This window comes from Myotis yumanensis, unplaced genomic scaffold (assembly GCF_028538775.1).
Source record: "Myotis yumanensis isolate MYYU_CA2020_CCGP unplaced genomic scaffold, mMyoYum1.0.hap1 SCAF_19, whole genome shotgun sequence".
Classification (NCBI taxonomy): Eukaryota; Metazoa; Chordata; class Mammalia; order Chiroptera; family Vespertilionidae; genus Myotis; species Myotis yumanensis.
Window position 1 is genome coordinate 6059809 of NW_027223770.1, and position 17183 is coordinate 6076991.

At 50.1% G+C, this 17183-nt stretch overlaps 1 protein-coding gene across 2 annotated transcripts in view; it reads left to right on the forward strand.

Annotated features, from left to right (window-relative positions):
- The window catches only part of KSR2 (kinase suppressor of ras 2), a 267439-nt gene that overhangs the window by 237980 nt on the left and 12276 nt on the right, over nt 1-17183 (forward strand). For both annotated transcript variants that reach the window (XM_070399254.1, XM_070399255.1), the window contains exons 15-16: nt 15630-15726; nt 16774-16907. In XM_070399254.1, the coding sequence (XP_070255355.1) occupies nt 15630-15726; nt 16774-16907 (231 nt within the window). The remainder of the gene's footprint in view (nt 1-15629; nt 15727-16773; nt 16908-17183) is intronic.

Genomic DNA, 17183 nt, shown 5'->3' on the forward strand with positions numbered 1-17183 from the left:
TGATACGCTGCTCTTGCTTTTCATCAAAAGATTCCTCTCTGAGTCCTCTTCAAAAGAGGATTCAGAGGATTCGCTTTCCTCCAGGTGCTCAAAAGACCCAAAGGAGTGCCAAGTGGGGAGCAGATCAGAGATCTTCAAAGGCAAGGAAGGCTCACAACCGCTGCAGACTTTCCCAGCTGCGGCCGTCCCTGGAGGCGGTTGTTAGCACAGTCCTTCGGGACTGTGAGGCGCAGATCAAGGATTCCCAGCGGGCTTCCTTGGAGGAGTTTGTAGACCATCAGGGACTGTCTGAGCATCTCAGTCACCTGCATTGATCCTCTCCAAGCAAGAAGGGCTGCCTTTGACAGTTTCTCAAGACTCGTTTCAGCCCAGTGTGTCATTCTCTCCTGCTAATCAACCCGCAGGAACTCTGCTCTCTCTGGCCTCTCCTTCCTGCCTGCTTTCAGTCTTGATGCTGGCACATCCCTGGGGCTTATTTTATCACCAGCTACAGAGTCAGAGATGAAAAACGGGCTCTGTTTAAGCAGCTTCCAGAGGGATGGGCCTCCACCCGGCCCTGAATACAGCAGGGAAAAGCAGGGAGGGAGGGAGGAGCCAAGAGTTCAATTTCTTCTGCTGTGTGGTCTTAGACAAGCCTTCAACCTGTCTAGCTTGCAGTTTTCTTGTTTGTGAAACGATTATAACATACTTGATCTTTAGCTGGCTCGTTTACCTCCTTGCCTGGGGTTGGGTGACCTAAGCTAAACCTTTAGGAGTAGGTGATCACTCATCCAGCCACCCAGCCATACATTCATCCATCCCTCCAACTTCTCATCATTTCATTCACCCATCTCCCTTCACAGACCCATATACCCACCCAGCTTTCTACCCACCCATTCTTCTCTACCTACCAATCCTCCACGCATCCTTCTATCCCAGTGGTTCTCAACCTTGGCTGCGCATTAGAATCACCTGGGAATCTTTTTAAAATCCTGATTTCTGGGCCTCATCCTCCGGAAATTCTCTTTCTTTGTTATGGGGTGGGGCCACAACATTAGTAACAAAGAAACAGAATTTCTGGAGGATAAGGCCCAGAAATCAAGATTTTAAAAAGATTCCCAGGTGAGTCTAATGTGCAGCCAAGGTTGAGAACCACTGTTCTATCCATTCATCTGTCCACTCTCCCATCCACCCCTGTTCTTCCCATCATCCATCTATTCCACATCTCCTACTCATCACTCCTCCCTCCATTCATCAGTTCATCCTCCAGTCCTTCAGTCCATCCCTTCACGTACCCATCCACCCACTCCTGAGTAACCAGCCATTTAGCTGTTCCGGGAACGGTAGCTGAAAGCCTGTTCTCTCTCAGGTACTGCCAGTTGCTGAGAATGAGTACTTTGGGCTTCTCTTCTGGGATGTAGTGGAGGCAGACAGCTGGTCATAATTAAAGCCGACTCCTCGAAGCAAGGCAAGACCGGAGGGTCGAGTGGTCGGCATCGTCTGGTATCACTGGTGAGAGCCCACAGCTTCAGAAGCATCCTCAGATGGGAGCTTCAGCAGGCTGCACACCTGTGGAGATGAGCTGTGCGTCACATGCCCAGAAATGAAAAGAGAACAGACCACCCAAATGAAAACCCAGGCAACAAGGCTAAAAGAATCCGAATCATCTTGGCTTTCACGTCTCCTTGCCTTGGTTCTGATTTTTATGGCCCTCTGTGCTGCTGAGCGTGGTAACAAAAGGAGGAGAGGGTGCTCAGAGGGTGATCTTGGGTTGGGGAGGGGGCGCAATCTAGTAGGCTCTGAGGTAGCTTAGCACACTGTGGAGAGGTTGGCAGTGGGGTGGGGGCCGCAGACCAAAAGGCAGCGCTGTTCACTGTCTAGTTTACACCCCATTAAGTCCCAACTCATAATAATTTATCAGCAGCAGGCTGGGTGTACACACTCATTATTTATAGGGAAAGTGTTTGCTAAGCAAATCATAGTTCAGGCAAGATCAGGGGCTGTGTTTAACCCACTCAAGAAAACCAACCAGTGTCAGAGCCTCAGCACATTCACCCCAGGCAGATGGGGCGGCGGGTGACAGACGGACATCCTCCAGCCTTCATGGTTCCTGCCGGGCAGCCAGAAACCTTCCCTTTATCTTAAAATGGCTTCTCACTAAGAAGCAGGCCACCCCTCCTGCCCCTCCTGTCCACCGAATTGGACAATTGGCTCTATGTTGCCATTTCATTATCACAATAAAAGCCAACCCTAGTAAGAGCACTTTTTGAGGTCAGGTGTCAAAACCAGGTCCCTTGAACTCCCTCCCTCATGTGAGATGAATAGCCCTGGCTTTCTGTAAATGTCCTGAAGATCTCTGGTCCTTTTATTTGAGGAAGGCCCCTGGGACTTGGAGTTGGGAGACCTGGTTTCCATCCTGGTGCTGGATGGCCTCAGGAATGTCTCTGGGCTCTGTGGGCCTCAGCTTCCTCATATGTAGAATGGGCACAATGATCCTTATACCACAGAATCGTTTCAAATAGTAGATTAAACCAGAAAGATGAAGGTGTTTTGTAAACAAACAAAAATCCAAAACAAATATGAGGGAGCAGATAGTTTTTTAGATGGATTTCAATAAAAATGAATTTTTCCCCCTTTATTGAGTTAAAACGAGTGGTGGCAGCTTTTCCAGTAGTTGTGTACCTTGGCCTACTATTCAGATTACCTGGAGAGGTTTTTAATCATGAGTGATGCCTGGACTCCACCCTTCACCCCAAAAAGACCTGGATTCCGTTGATCTGGGGTGGGGCTGGATGTCACTTTGTTTAAGCTCTCCAGGTAATTCTGTCAGGAAACCAGGATTAGGAACTGCTGAATAGTTCCCCAAATGATCCACGTCAAACCTCTTTCCCCTCTCAGAATCAAAGAGATGGTGAGCCCTGGCCGGGTAGTTCAGTTGGTTAGAGCATCGTTCCCATACATCAAGGTTGCAAGTTCGAGTCCCTCAAAGCATATACAAGAATCAACCAATGAATGCATAGATAAGTGGAACAACAAATCAATGTTTCCTCCTCCCCCCCCCCCAGCTCTAAAGTCAATAAATAAAAGGTAAAATCTTAAAAAGCACATGGTGACAAGGGCCCCAGTATCTTACAGACTCAGGAGCAGCCCCGCCTCTAGGACTTCCGGCAGCTTTAGTCATTCTCTGCAAGGGGAGACCATGTCTTCATTATCAGGATTATTGAGGAGAGAAATTGTGGTAACAAAGGTATGGTATATTTCTTTGATGCCTAAGATAAAGCTTGAACCCAACCATTGGTAGCTAACATCACTGTTGTTACCTGTTAGGTATCTTGGATGCAAGTGGGTATTGAGGTTCCCTGGGACAAAATTGAGGGACAAAATTAAGTTTCCAAAGAAAAGCAGATGCTGAAGCCGTGATGATAAGAATAGTTCTTACTGGAAGAGTGGGAGTAATCCTCCTAATGATAGTTAACACAGCGTGAGACAAAAGCAGATGTACAGTTGTTTGTATGGAAAATGATACAATAATTAATAAATAATAATACAAGAATAAACTCTGTGTTTCATGTACTCACAACTGTAAACCTATGTTTGCCCCCACTTACTAGGTACCAGGGCTCCTGCAAAAACCTTTATTTGAATGGTTTTAGTCATCTTTATGGAGGTGGTGTGGGTGGGGTAGTGATTCATTGGAGAAGTCACAAAGTTCATTCCCCTGCTGTGTGGCGAGCAGGCTGGAGGGAGGGAAGCTGAGAAATCGAAGGCCACTAAGAGGCATTGGGGTTCACCAGAAACAAGAGCCCCCAACTTCCTGCCAGCAGTGCGTGGTCTTCCTTGAACCCCCAGTAACCTGGTGACATTGGGATGATGTCTAACTGAGCCCCTGGCTGATGCTTTCCCTTTGCCTTTCTGCAACTCTGCTGGAAACCCTTCCCCCAGGTAGTAGCTCTGGGCACTCCTCCGTGCCCCTCCTCACACGTGTGGCCTGATGGGATGTGGGTGTGTAGACACCCGCCACCTTCATTGGACCGCAAGCTCCAGGAGGTCCCAGGCTGTCTAGTTGAACTCCGTCACCCCCAGAGCCTAGCACACAGCCTGGGACCCAGGAGACAGTCACCCACCTGTCGTATGAATTCATGCCTGTGGTGGTTACTTAAAGGGAGAAAGGAAATGCGCGTGCTATTCCTGTTGTGATCCCCAGAATGAGGAGCTGCATTTTCTTTAGCTCTCCGGGAGCCACTTTGGATGGATTAGTCCATTTTCAGGTGAAAAGCTGAGGCTCAGAAAGATAAAGCAGCCTGTGGTAGTGGAGGCAGGATTCACATCTCAGCATTTCTTGGACTCCTCACGAGGATAGAGTGAGCCCCCTTACTTTGCAGATAAGGAAAGTGAGGCACAGAGTCGTTAAATAATGTGCCTGGGTTATTCAGCTAGGAAGTGTCTGAGCCTGTGTGGGGTTTTTAAAAAAATATTTTTATTGACTTCTGAGAGGAGGAAAGATGGAAATATCAATAATGAGAGAATGATTGGCTGCCTCCTCATGCCCTCAAACCCCAGTGGGGGGCATGCAGGAGGCAGCCAATCATGTGCCCTGATGGGGAATTGAACCGTGACTGCCTGGTTCATAGGTTGATGCTCAACCACTGAGCCACACCGGTCAGGCCTGAGCCTGTGTTTTACTGTGAAGCCCCTGATCACTCTCCTTGTTCTCTATCCAGCTTCTACCCTTGCAGGGAAAAATCCAAGGTCTTTTTCTCCACTTTTCTCCTAAAAGCCTCTGGACCCAGCTCCCTTTTCCCATCTCCCGTGTGGTTTCTGAAGCCGTACTGGGAGGCAACATACAGGCTTGCAGGCAACACAGGGCTCTTTGGGCACCAAGAAGATGGTGATTCTGAATCTCTGAAGTGAACAGACCCTCTTGCCCATGGACTTGGACTGAACAGGGATAGAAATCGCAACCTGAAATTGACAACTACAAAAAAGTACATCAGTGTTTGCCCAGTGAGAAAAGAGGTGAACCTGGCTGGGGAGAGAAATGTCACTTTCAGGCTGCCAGCAAGTGTGCTAACATAGAATATGGAGAGCCAATGAAATCCATCATCTGCATCTGCTGGGCTGCCTAGTTGGAATTATTTATGAAATTGCCTCTGAGAACCTTGACATTTCGCTTCTAATTTTAACAGAGATGATGTTTCCTTGGCCCGATACGGTGGCATGTGTATCAACTTGGAGGGTTTGTTCTGGGTCCTAGATGCTCAAGACCTGTGTCCCTAATCGAAAATTTCAAAAATGGCTTTGTTAATAATTCATTCCTGCTCCCACTCAGCCAGCACAGACAGGAGCGCCGCCATCATTGCTCCACATGGAAAGGGTCGTCTGAAGGGGTGTGTGCGAAGGGTGTGACGGGAACTCGGAGAGAAGTGAGATGGGCTATTTCCTGAAGAAAAGAAGACATTTTGGGAGAAACGGGGAGTGGAGAAAGAGTGCTCCTGATGGAGGGGGCGGAGGGAAGGAGGTCGGAGAAAGGAGATGCCGCATTTGGAAAAGCACCAGTGGTTCAGTTGGTTTGGAACAAATGGTGCCAACTGGGAGTGTACAGGGCACCAAAGGGAGAAGCCCTTGACCCTCAGAGATGAGCACTCATGATAATAGGGGTGGGCAGTGACTGAGTCCTCCTGTGTGCCAGGCACTGCAATGAGCATGTTACCAAAGTTCACAGCCACCCTGAGGTGAATATAGTTGTTTGTCCCCATTTTGCAGACCTGGCTCTCTTTTGCTTATAACAAAATACCCTGGCCCGGTGGCCTATAAACAGCAGCCGTTTATTTCTCAGGGTTCCGGAGGCTGGGAAGTCCAAGGCCAAGGTGTGGACAGATTCAGTGTCCGGTGAGAACCCCCTTCGCCATCCATAGACGCTGTCTTGTCAGTGTCACCTCACGCGATGGAAGAGGCAAGGGAGCTCCCTGGTGTCGCTTTCATAAGGGCACTAATCCCATCACAACCCAATTCCACTCCACCCTCACGACCTCAGTGCCATCATATTGGGATTAGGTTTCAACATAGAAATTTGGGGGAACACACGCATTCCATCTCCTGTAGGCTCCAAGGAGTTTGGTTACTTGTCCGGGGTTCCCTGAGTGTGAGCAGCTCAGGTTGAGCAAGCGGCTGGGGTGCTCGATGAAAACCACACACACACACACACACGCAGAGGCCTGGGGTCCTGTCTTGGCCGGAGGGGCAGCCACGTGCTGGCTCCAGGGTTTGGGTTAAGCCCTGAAGCTCCCTTTCCTCATGTACAATGAGGCCGCCTGTACCCTGAAATGATGTGTCAGCTTCCACCCTGGTGGAGCGGACAGTGTAGGAACTGGCATGAGGTCAGGCCTCTGGCTCTGAGCTGTGCAGAAGGAATGGTCTGGCTGGTCCTAACTTCTCTTCTATACATCCCAGCCCCAGGCCTGGGCACCCCCTCCCACCAACGTTCCAGCCTAAGATCTCTGCATCCTTGCCCTTGAAGCTTGGAAGGTAGAAGCTAGAGTGCCGGTGGGATTTAAGGAGGCCTGTGAGGGCAAGACTTATCAGAAAGACATGAAGAAGGAATTCTCTTGGTGCCCGGGAGTTAAGAGCTTAGGGGAAAGAAAGAACCCCAAATGAACTCAAGTGACGATTTTCGTTCATCTCTGAGAAATCGACACAAACTGGCATGTTGTTCCTGCACCTTCTAAATTGGGTTTGGGGAATGACGGGACTTTGAATTGAAACAGATTACCAAAGTAAGGCTTGGCGACTAACGGAAATATTCATAATAGGATTACATCGCGTTTTCATCTTTTCCATGAAGATGCAACATTGTCACGTGACAACCTTTCGAGGCACAGAATCTGTGTTTTTAACCTCTCTGGACATTCATTTTCTGTTTTTAAATGATTGAGAGGTGAGGTCAATCCCTGGAGTGACCTGCTTTCTATCTGCAAGGAGCAGGAGAAAGCTATTAACAAAAACACAAAATTGAATCTCCTGTCCACCTCTGGTTCTTTAAAACCACTGTGCTGCCCAGTTAACGTGCAAATGGAGGTGCCTGTGGGCATTTGGGACCGGGCTGGCTTCAGTGCCGAGGAAAACAGCTGCCGTCTCAGAGGTTTCGGTTTCCCTGGCGATGCTCCCTGTAAAAGTTTGACCCCAGCAGGAATATCTGATTTTTGTTTATTTTGCTCTTATCCCTTTTTCTGTCTATTCTCTTCTTATGACCTCAATGATTCTGTACTTTGAGGTCCACTAATTAGCTGTAACAGCCAATATTTATCAAGCACTTTCTATGTTGTAGGCACTAACCCTATTACGTGTTCTATTAGTCAGGATGGGATAGGCTTATGCCGCAGTGACAGACAATCCTACAATCCCTGTGGCTCACTCAGAGTTGCTTTCTTACATGAAGTTTGCCATAGGCGGGGCAGTGCTCCAGGGCAGTGTCTTCCATGCAGTTACTCAGGGACCCAGGATTTCCCAATCTCCTGGCCCTGTCTTATCATCACGTGGCCTCCATGGTCACAGAGGCACAAAACAAGTGAGACTGAAGATTCGCAAAGGGCTTCTCAGCCCCCAACAGGAAGTGACAGGTCACTTTCATTGGCCACCACCTATCAAGTGGTGCTGCATAGAGATGGGGAAGTGAAGTACCCCATGGGCCTGGGAGGGGGCGCTGTGGAGCAGAATTTGTCTCTCATGCAAGCCTTTCTCATTTAATCCCCCACACCTGTGAGGTAGGCCCTGCTTGGTCCACCTGCTTTTGTTTTGAGCAACTTGCCCAAAGGCAAGAGGACCAGGGCTGTTCTGGACCCCAGTGCTGTGCTCCCCGGGAGCTCCGTCTCCTCAGCGCTCTCTTTTTCTGCTTCTCCTGCTGAAAGGAACCATTCCTCCCAGCACGTCCCTCTGTTGCTAGACTTTCTCCATTCCTCGTGGGGTGATGACATGCTAGTTCAAGTTCCTTTCCCTCCCAGGGTCTCTCCCCTCCTGCCCTTCCCCCTCCTCACCTGCCATCTCCATTCATTCTCTTGGGCCCCTGGTCACCCGGGCGGAAAGGACACGGCCATTTGGGGTTACAAGCATCACTGATCTGTCTGCCCCTTCCCCTCTTAGCCACGCTGTCACTTTAAAAACTCCATTGTAAACTGTCTTCCTCAATGAGGATTGGACTTTTCCAGGGAGAGGGTTACTGTCGGGCTTTCGGGCAGCACTAATCACTTGCCCTCTGCCCAGAACATGCTGAACCCTGTGCAAAAGACGAGCAGAAACTGCCTCCCCCTACCCCAGAGTCGCAGCCAGAGAAGCTCTGAGCAAGTCAGCTGCCTGGAGTATGGATTCGGCTCAGACTGTACTTTTTCATCTCAGTCTGTCGCCAGTTCAATATTTTCCAAACTGTCTGTAGCATAAACACGTGTGTCTGGTTTCATTTCAGTCTGATTCAGAGGTGTTTTTTTCCTCGCTTTTTTCTCATTTTACAAAAGTAACACGTGTTATGGGAGAAAAATTAGAAAAGAGAGATAAGCAGCAAGAAAAAATAAAACGTGAAAAGCTCCTAATCCCACTACCAGGAAATAGTTCTGCTAACACTCTCAGAGTCAATCCTCTGTGGGTTTTTAATGCATATAAATTAGGTGGTATGTATATACTTTTAAAGACAGAATATTCAGTCTACTGTTGAGCTTTTTCTTTTTAAATGTGGTTCTGGTCAGAGAACCAGAATTGATATGTTTCAGTATCCAGCCCTAGAGGCCAGTGGTCTGCTTGGTGTTTTGATGCCACATGGAGCCTCAAGCAGGGAAGCATCTGGAAGCTTCCTCGCCACCGTCATCTGGTTGGTCTCGTGGCCAGTTCCGTGTGCTAAGCCAGTCGGCGAGACGGGCCTTGTCATAAGCACTGCCCTTCCAGCTCAGTGGACAGTGGGAGGAAGGAAGGTGGTAGAAGTCATTCATTCCTGCACTCCTCCATTCACTCATCCCGGGAACATTTCCCGAGCACCCCCGGGCGTGGCCAGCTGTGTGCTGCCCGCTGGACTGGCAGACTCTCTCAGATGACCGAGCCTCTTCAGCCTGCCCTGCTTCTCTGGGGGACAGCTGGGCATTCCCACACAGAAGCAGCAAACGGACAATGAGGCCCGCGTGGACCATGGGCTGGCCCCGAGTTTGGAGGGTGGAAGGAAAAGCCTAGACTTGGAGGGAGGGGTCCTCAGCGAAGCTCCATGGACAAACAGGTTGTGGAGGTCCGGCCATCAGTTTCTCCTGGGCTAAATCATCTCTTCCCAAGGGATCTTATGAAATCCTGGAAAGATGTGAGGATTTGAGATCTGGACTCAAATCCTGACCCTGTCGCCTGCTGCCAGGGCCCCTGGGTAGGTGACCTAAGCTTCCTGCCCCTGAATTTCCTCATGTGCACACAGAGTCCCTCTAGGAAGGCTGGTGGAGTGTCTGTGGAGAGAGCCCCGTGAATGCAGGAGGAGTCTCCGTTCAGTCCTGTGTTTAACATCTCCCTCACCCTCATTTGCTAAACTTTCTTTTAAAAACAAAAAGTGGAGGCCTCAAGCTCAGATCCTGGGGCAGGCCACAATGCCGAGCTGGATTTAATTTTGCTTTCTAATGTGTTTGTTTTCATTGTGTTTACTTTTACATTTCTTTGGGGCTAGAGATTCTTGCTTTCACCCTGGTCATGATAGAAGGTAATGGTAGAAAGTATTATAAAAGCCACTTACTTTCCAAAGGCAGTGCATCTAAGGGAAACTAGTAGGAGGTGACAGATAATACGAGTTGGCTGACCCGGCAGAAATCTCACTGTGGTTCTGGAATGATTGGTTGCAATGCGAGGGATACCGAAGGAGATGCATAGTCTGACCCTTAGGAGATGCTGAGGGAATGTGCTGCAGAGTTAGGGAGCAGCCTGCCCCGGGATGTGTTTGGACAAGGTCAAGAAGAGCAAGTGTTGGATGGTGGCCGGACCATGCAGTGCGACAAGAGGCCGAGGACTAGCCAGGCTGCTATGGAAGTGGCCTGGAAGCCCAGCTGGCTGCTTGTGCCCTTGGGACACTCCCTCCTTTGTGAAGCCCAGACCCAGGAGGGCAGGATGTCACCAGATGCATGGGTCACAGCGGCAGGAGCGCCCCCTAATGGGAAGAACCCCCACCCCAGTCCTTGAAGTGCCCAGAGAGAAGAACCCAGTAACACTGAGTCTAAGCCTCCTTTCCCCTCCCCCTTCTCAGAGCTTTGCTGCAACATCAAAGGCTGGAGGGGCTGGGAGGGAAAGAACCTTAGCAAAAACACAGCCTGCTCTCCAGGCAGCCAGGCTCCTGCTTTGCATATTTCTTGGCCTGGCAGGCCACAGGCGTCTTTCTCCACCTGGGACAGGAGCCTCCAACCAGCCCCTTGCTTAATGGAACTCCATAACTCTTTATTCCTGGGCACAAGTGGAGTTAAGCAGGTGGCAAACAGCTGGCATTCCTCACTTGCTTTCTGGCACTTCCCATTTGTCTACGAAGCTCACCTGGCACTTTTGATTAGAAGGCCCCAGAGGCCCAAGGTTTAATATCTTCCGAGTTGGATTCATGAACGACCTGGAAGCTTGGGCCTGCGGCTGGAATTTGATGGAGCGTGCAACCTGTTGCTGGGAATGGGATTTATTTGCTCAAAGGAGGGGGAAGGAGCGGAGGGCAATTAAGTGGGATTTTGAGTTTTTAAAGGTGCTTAGAAGACAGCGGGCGGAGGAGGGGCCCTGCTGACAGAGCCAGTGTTTTTAACACCACATCTGACTGAAACCAGCTGCCTCTGAGCAGCCAGGGCCTTTGCCATGTAAGGCCACATCGGCACCGGTTCTGAGGATGGGGATGTGGACGCATTCGGGAGGCCATTCTTCAGCAACCCCACCCGTGGTTACAAATGTGGGTACTGTGAGCATCCTCACGTGAGTCCCCAAGGCCGAGTGGGCACAAAGGTGGCAGCACTGGGCTGATAACCAGTCTGTCTTCAGAGGTGGCTGCCCCCCGCACACTCCCCACCATCCACCCCAGCCTGGGTTCTGGGCCTGGTGGTGAGGAGTTTGGGGGAGGGACAGGAAGTGGCCGCCGCGAGCTGCCAGATTTCTGTCCCAGCCACTGTTTGGGCAGAATGAGTCAGCTTGGACGGAGGCCCTTGAGATAAACCCACATGGTTTTATGTCATTGTTTCTGGCAGCCTCTGTAAGGCTGCTTTACAACGAATGTCTCACACTTGCTGTGTCATCTTGGCCCAAAGGCTCCCTGTGTCACCCGGGATGCGGGCTGGAAAGCCGACCTTATATGAGCTGCTTGGAGCCAGGGCTGGGAGAGATGGTGGCCTTGGACAAGATAAGAAATTTTCAATCTTCGCTCCTCTTCTTGGAAAAATGATGTTGTTGAGGAGAGAGATACTGAGAGGGAGTGTGTGTGTGTGCGCGCGCGCAGTGATGGGGGTTACGAGCATAAGCTCTGGAGTCGGCTGCTTGGGTTCAAACACCAGCTCTTCTCACTGCTCTGAGCGTAGGTATCTTTATCTGTAAAACGGGCCCATCCCAGACTTCATTCAGTCCAAGATGTCATCAGTTAGATGACACAACATTCACTTCATGTGCTACAAAGAAATACAGTGCCCGTGAGACTGTGGCCTGTCAGTGAATGCTGCCTCATTTCAGAGAAGATGGAATCAATTGAGTACAGTGTGAACACTCACCTAGTGGGGCTCTTTTGTCACTATCATCCCCATTTTGCAGATGAGGAAACTGAGGTCCAAGTTACTTCCCAGTATCACCCAGCAAGTAGTAAACAGTAGAAGCGTGATGTGGGCCCACTTGGCTGTGTGTCTCTTTAATGGCCTGAAAATCACATCCAGTAACAGTACGCACACCATGGAGGACGAGATGAGAAAGATCAGGAGCAGGCTGATCATGGCTGCATGTCTGTGAGCCAGTCCTCCACTGCTCTGAGTCTCCATATAACACTGGGAGCTGAGCTAGGCCTCATGCATGTGCTCAGTAAGCCTTCCTCCTCTCCTCCCCTCCCTTCCCCACTGCCCACCTGCAAGCAGCTCTAGGGCACCCCATTAGCCACAGAAATCCCAAGCACAGAGCACTTGCCGTGGACACTTAGACTGACTTGGCTGGACAACCCAGGCCTCAGCACCCAGGACACCTGCCTCAGGCCTCATCCTACTGAGAGCCCAGCCCTTGCCCTGCACCTGCTCCCCAACTCAGCCCCCAATAAACACCTGGGTGGGCACAGCCAGCCTCGGGAGCTCCTAGCTGCTCTGCAGACACTGCCCTGGGGACAGGGAGGACGTTGGAAATGGACACCTAGGGTGTCAGTCTTGGCTTAGATTTTCTTTTAAATTCCCATGCCATGCAGTAATTGTTCATCCTTTCTTACTGGTTTTTTTAAGTAAACTTTTTTTTGGAAGGATAACATCTGCCAGAGTGTCTGGATCCTAAGAGCACAGCCTGATGGATTTTCACTAAATGCATCTCCATAGAACAGGCACCCAGATCAAGGCCAGGACATCACCGCCTGCCCTTCACGGCCCCCGCAGCCCCACGGGTCACCTCTGTGCTGACTCGAGGCACGTGGATCAGCTTTGCCCGTCTTTTTCACGTTGTATAAATTCAGTGTGAGTGTGAGTCTTCTGTGTCTGGCTTCTTTTGCTTAACATTTTAATGAACTTCATTCACTTTTTTTGCAGTTAGCAATGGTTTGTTTAGTATGCAGTACAGTATGAATATAGTTCTTTTTATATGGATAAATGACAATTTATCCATTTTTCAGTTGATAAACATTTGTGTTAGTTCCAGCTTGGGGCTATTAGGATAGGTTGCTATCAACATTCTGGAACATTCTAGTACATTCTAGTACGTGTGTGGGTGATACGAGTATGCAAGCCTGCTGGGTACGTGCTTCGTTAGGGGAGAAATTGCTGGTCGTGGGTTATTTGTATATTTCACATAGCAGATGCCCCAAGCTGTGGGCGTACCATTTATATTCACCAGTCAGTGTTAGCTTATCCCGTGGCTCCTGACGCCATGGGGTAGTAGAGAAGCAGACGTCAGTGGTTGCTGCTGGAGAGGAGGGTGTGCGCGGGAAGAAGACGGGTTGGACGTTTAAAGCCTGCGACCTGTCTTGGTTTTCCTGAGCAGGGGAGTCGGAGAGTCGGGAGCCTGTTGCAGTTGTTTGCTGTGCCATCTGCCGCGAGATGGTATTTTCTTGGCTCTGCCCTGTAATGAGTGTAGGTGTCTGTTCAGGACGGAGTATCCAAGGGAGGGAATCCACCCACAGTCCCACCTTGGGAATATTTAAATGTCAATGTGGTTAATTGGCTGCGCAGCCCACTCTACCTCCAGCTCTACCCTGCCCCCTCGTCGTCCTCCCCCGTCCCCCCCACAGCCTCAGCAAACACACTGCCTGCCTCACCCGCCTCACCGGCCATGGGGGACAGCCTTGAGTCAGCAACCCAGACAGGTGAATCAGACTCCCTGTGAGTCAGCTACCCTGGGAATCTCACCTTAAGCAGGTGAGGAAGTGAATCTTAGAGATCATGGGCTACATTTTGGGTGAGTGAATGGATGGATAGAGAGAGAATAGATTGTGTGTGTGTGTGTGTGTGTGTGTGTGTGTGTAAACTTAACACTTGGAGTGCGGGTGAATTTCCCGCCAAAATATAAGATGGCTCTGTCTTTTGGTTTTGTTCCATCCACCAAAAGGGTGGATTACAAACAAATATTTGGTAATATGCAGTTACAATCGGCCCGAGTTTACACGTTTCCCGAACTCCACCGCAAATCTATATGAACCGAGTTAAAGACGGCTCCCGCGGAGTACGCGCAATTCACGCAAGCCGACTTAACTCGTTTCCCGCACTTCTTAATGTAGGCTTGCACAAGTGTGTGTTGACCATCTGCTACCTCTCTTAGTAGCCAGCATTACCTGAGTACTTACCATGTGTTAGTCATGGACAGATGCCTACATCTTTACACACCTGATTTCATGTGATTCTCTTACAAACCCTAGAAAGCAGGAACTATTGACTGCATTTTACCAACAGTGAACCAGAGGCTCAGAGGGTTAACTCACCTGCCTGGGGTCACACAGCCAGTAGCTGACAAGCCAGGATTTTAACCCATGGCATCTAGCTCTAGGCCTCCGTTCTCCTAACCACTCTTTACACTTCCCACCAAGTGCCAAGCATGGTATGGAGCTCCATTTCTCATTCTCACTGTGCAAGGTAGGAATCGTTAGTTCCCTTTAACAGATGAGGAAACGGAGGGCCCGAGAGGTTAAGTAACCCACACCAAGACACACAGTCAGTAAGGAAGAGAGCTGGGATTCAGACTGAAACCATCTAATACCAGAGCTCTGACCTCACCCACACTATCTCAACCAAGTCTAGCACACAGCAAGGGCTCCGTGAACACTAAGGGAATGAATAGAATGCCTATGGTATTTTAGCAATAAAGTCATAGACCAAAGAAAAATGCAAGCTCTTACGTTGACGTAGATGGAAAATGAACTTTCCTAATGTCATTGCGGCTTCTTTCAGCCAACATTGGACCCTGTGAGCAAGACATGGTGCTAGGGGCTAGGGATGCTCCGGTGAATCTGGAACTCCATTCATTCATTCATTCATTCATCCCCTCCCTCACTCACTCGTTCATTCAGTGACTGTTTACTGAGGGCCTGGTTTGTGAGTGCCTGGTCGGGCTCACTTTGCAGGGGAAGGACAGATGTGCATGCCAGCAACTAAATGAGAAGGTGTGACTGTCACTGCATAATGTCCCTTTCCATCTTGTCATTCATCTCAAACCACTGGTCCTGGAAATGAACTCAATGAGGCTGAAAATAGTTTGAAAAACCCTCTATCTAGACAGGCATCTGGTTTAGGGGAAGTATTATTGGTGTTTACACACTTCTATCTGAAGACTGTAATGCATCATTTGCTGATGGTAATTAGTATGCATCAGCGGCCACTTTGCTGGTCTTTTATCACTGTCCCCGCAAACCGCGACTCCGGGCGAGCAGGAGCAGCTGGGATGAGTGGCCGGCAGAGTGCTGTCTCAGTGGGGTCAGAGGACCCGTCCATCGTTGGTGTGTGCCCAGCTTTCCCTCCTGAGACCCTGGGAGAGAGGGAACTCGGCTAGACTCCGCAGGTGCCCTTGGAGGCTGGGGTGGGGGTGGGTGCTGGTGAAGATCCTGGAGAGCCCAGAAGAACTTGCTCCCAGACCCACCTCCCAGAACCAGCCTGAGTTCCCGCCCCAGGCTTACTATCCCAGAGGGTTACCAGGGGCATGTCCACAAGTCCACCCTCCTACGTGTCACTTCTCATAACTGTGTGGGTCACCCCTTCTTAAAAATATGTTTTTGTTGATTTCACAGAGGAAGGGAGAGGGAGAGAGAGAGAGAAACATCCACGATGAGAGAGAATCATCAGGCAGCTGCCTCCTGCAATTCTCTACTGGGGATCGAGCCTGCAACCCGGGCATGCGCCCTGACCGGGAATTGAACCGTGACCTCCTGGTTCATAGGTTGATGTTCAACCACTGAGCCACACCGGCCGGAAAAGATCACCCTCATCTCAACAGCTACCAACAATTTCTCTCATCGTTTTCAGCCTCTGTAAAGGACGGACCCTCTATTCGGTGGTGCGGGACGCCAAGATCGTCTTGGATGTCAATAAAACCAGGCAGATTGCCCAAGAAATTGTGAAGGTACCATAGGGTCTGGGCCCCCACCCTCCCTGACCCTCAGAAAGACCGTGCCCCCTCTTGGGACTCAAAGTGTGGCTTCAGACCAATAGTCTGGGCTTAAAAGAAATCAGACTTGACTTGACAAATGTTATGCCAAGTGTATATAAGAATTTTGCCCCAAGATACAACCATTAGAGATGGGATGGTCTCTCAGTGTTTGGTTCCTATCTAGTGCCTCGTCATCATGATAATTGGACATGTACAGGGACCAAGAGGGGAACATTCTCCTTGTTAGAATCCTTTACTCCTCAAGTCCTTGAATTCCCAGGTGTGTTAGCCATCTCTCTCTAGCTGCTGGGGAAACATCCAATTATTGGATGTTGTTTGGAATTAAAACAAGCAGGAACATCCTGTGTTTTCTGGCAGATGCCTCATTAGTCAGTTGTATCCGGTCTTTTATTTCCATTGGAAGTGTCAGGACTAAGGGGTGAGAAGCAATAAAAATGTAACTTCTCATAAAGGCAAACAAAACTCTAGACACCCACCCTTGAGCTGCACCTTCAACAGGTTCTTCTCCATGTTTTTGATGATCGAATCCTGTTATGTCTCTTGAGGAATGCAGTGTGTTCAGCAGGGGCAGGGGCGAGGTTAAGTAGACAGGAGCAGGTCTCCTGCAGGGAGTTTTTTGTCAAAGAGGAATGGGGGGGGGGGGGGGGGGGAGACAGCTAATGAAATTCCTTTCTCAGGGCCCTCATCTCAGATTTGTTCCCACCCTCTTTCTTTTGGAGAGATCTTCCTTTGTTTCTAATTCAGGAAGCAGAAGAGCTAGATGGAGATAGTCGTGCAGTGGTCTGAGGATGGTGGCAGATCTGTGCCTTGGGGACCCTGCCTGTTCCCACCTGCCAGGCCTTCTCCCACCCCGCCTGTATGCCTTTAATGTGGGCCCTGGTTCTGCTGCTGTCCTGTGGTCCCATGGGCAGAGCAGGGAGCGTGAACCAAGAACCCAGGCCACGGTGGCAGCGAGCACTCAGGTTTCCTCTGACAACCCTGTCGCCTTGTTCCTGGCAGGGCATGGGCTACCTCCACGCCAAGGGAATCCTGCACAAGGACCTCAAGTCCAAGAACGTCTTCTACGACAATGGCAAAGTGGTGATCACAGACTTTGGGCTCTTCAGCATTTCCGGGGTGCTGCAGGCTGGCAGGTGAGAAGTGGTGGGAGGGCTCAGAGGGACCGGGACGGGGAGTCATCCCAAATGGCTTTAGTGACCTAGACGTGGTGTAGCCTGAGGTCACCTAGCTGAGCAGCCAGGCCGCCCTGTGATGGTGCAGGGCTGACTCCCAGGCGGGCACCGAGCATCTCCAAGTCCTACAAAGCCCTGGCCTTGAGTTTCACTGGAGGACTCTTCTCTCATCCCAGGGACTCACCCGGAAGTGGGAATCACCCAAGAGCCTCCCTCCAAGCTTCCTTAGGAATCCAT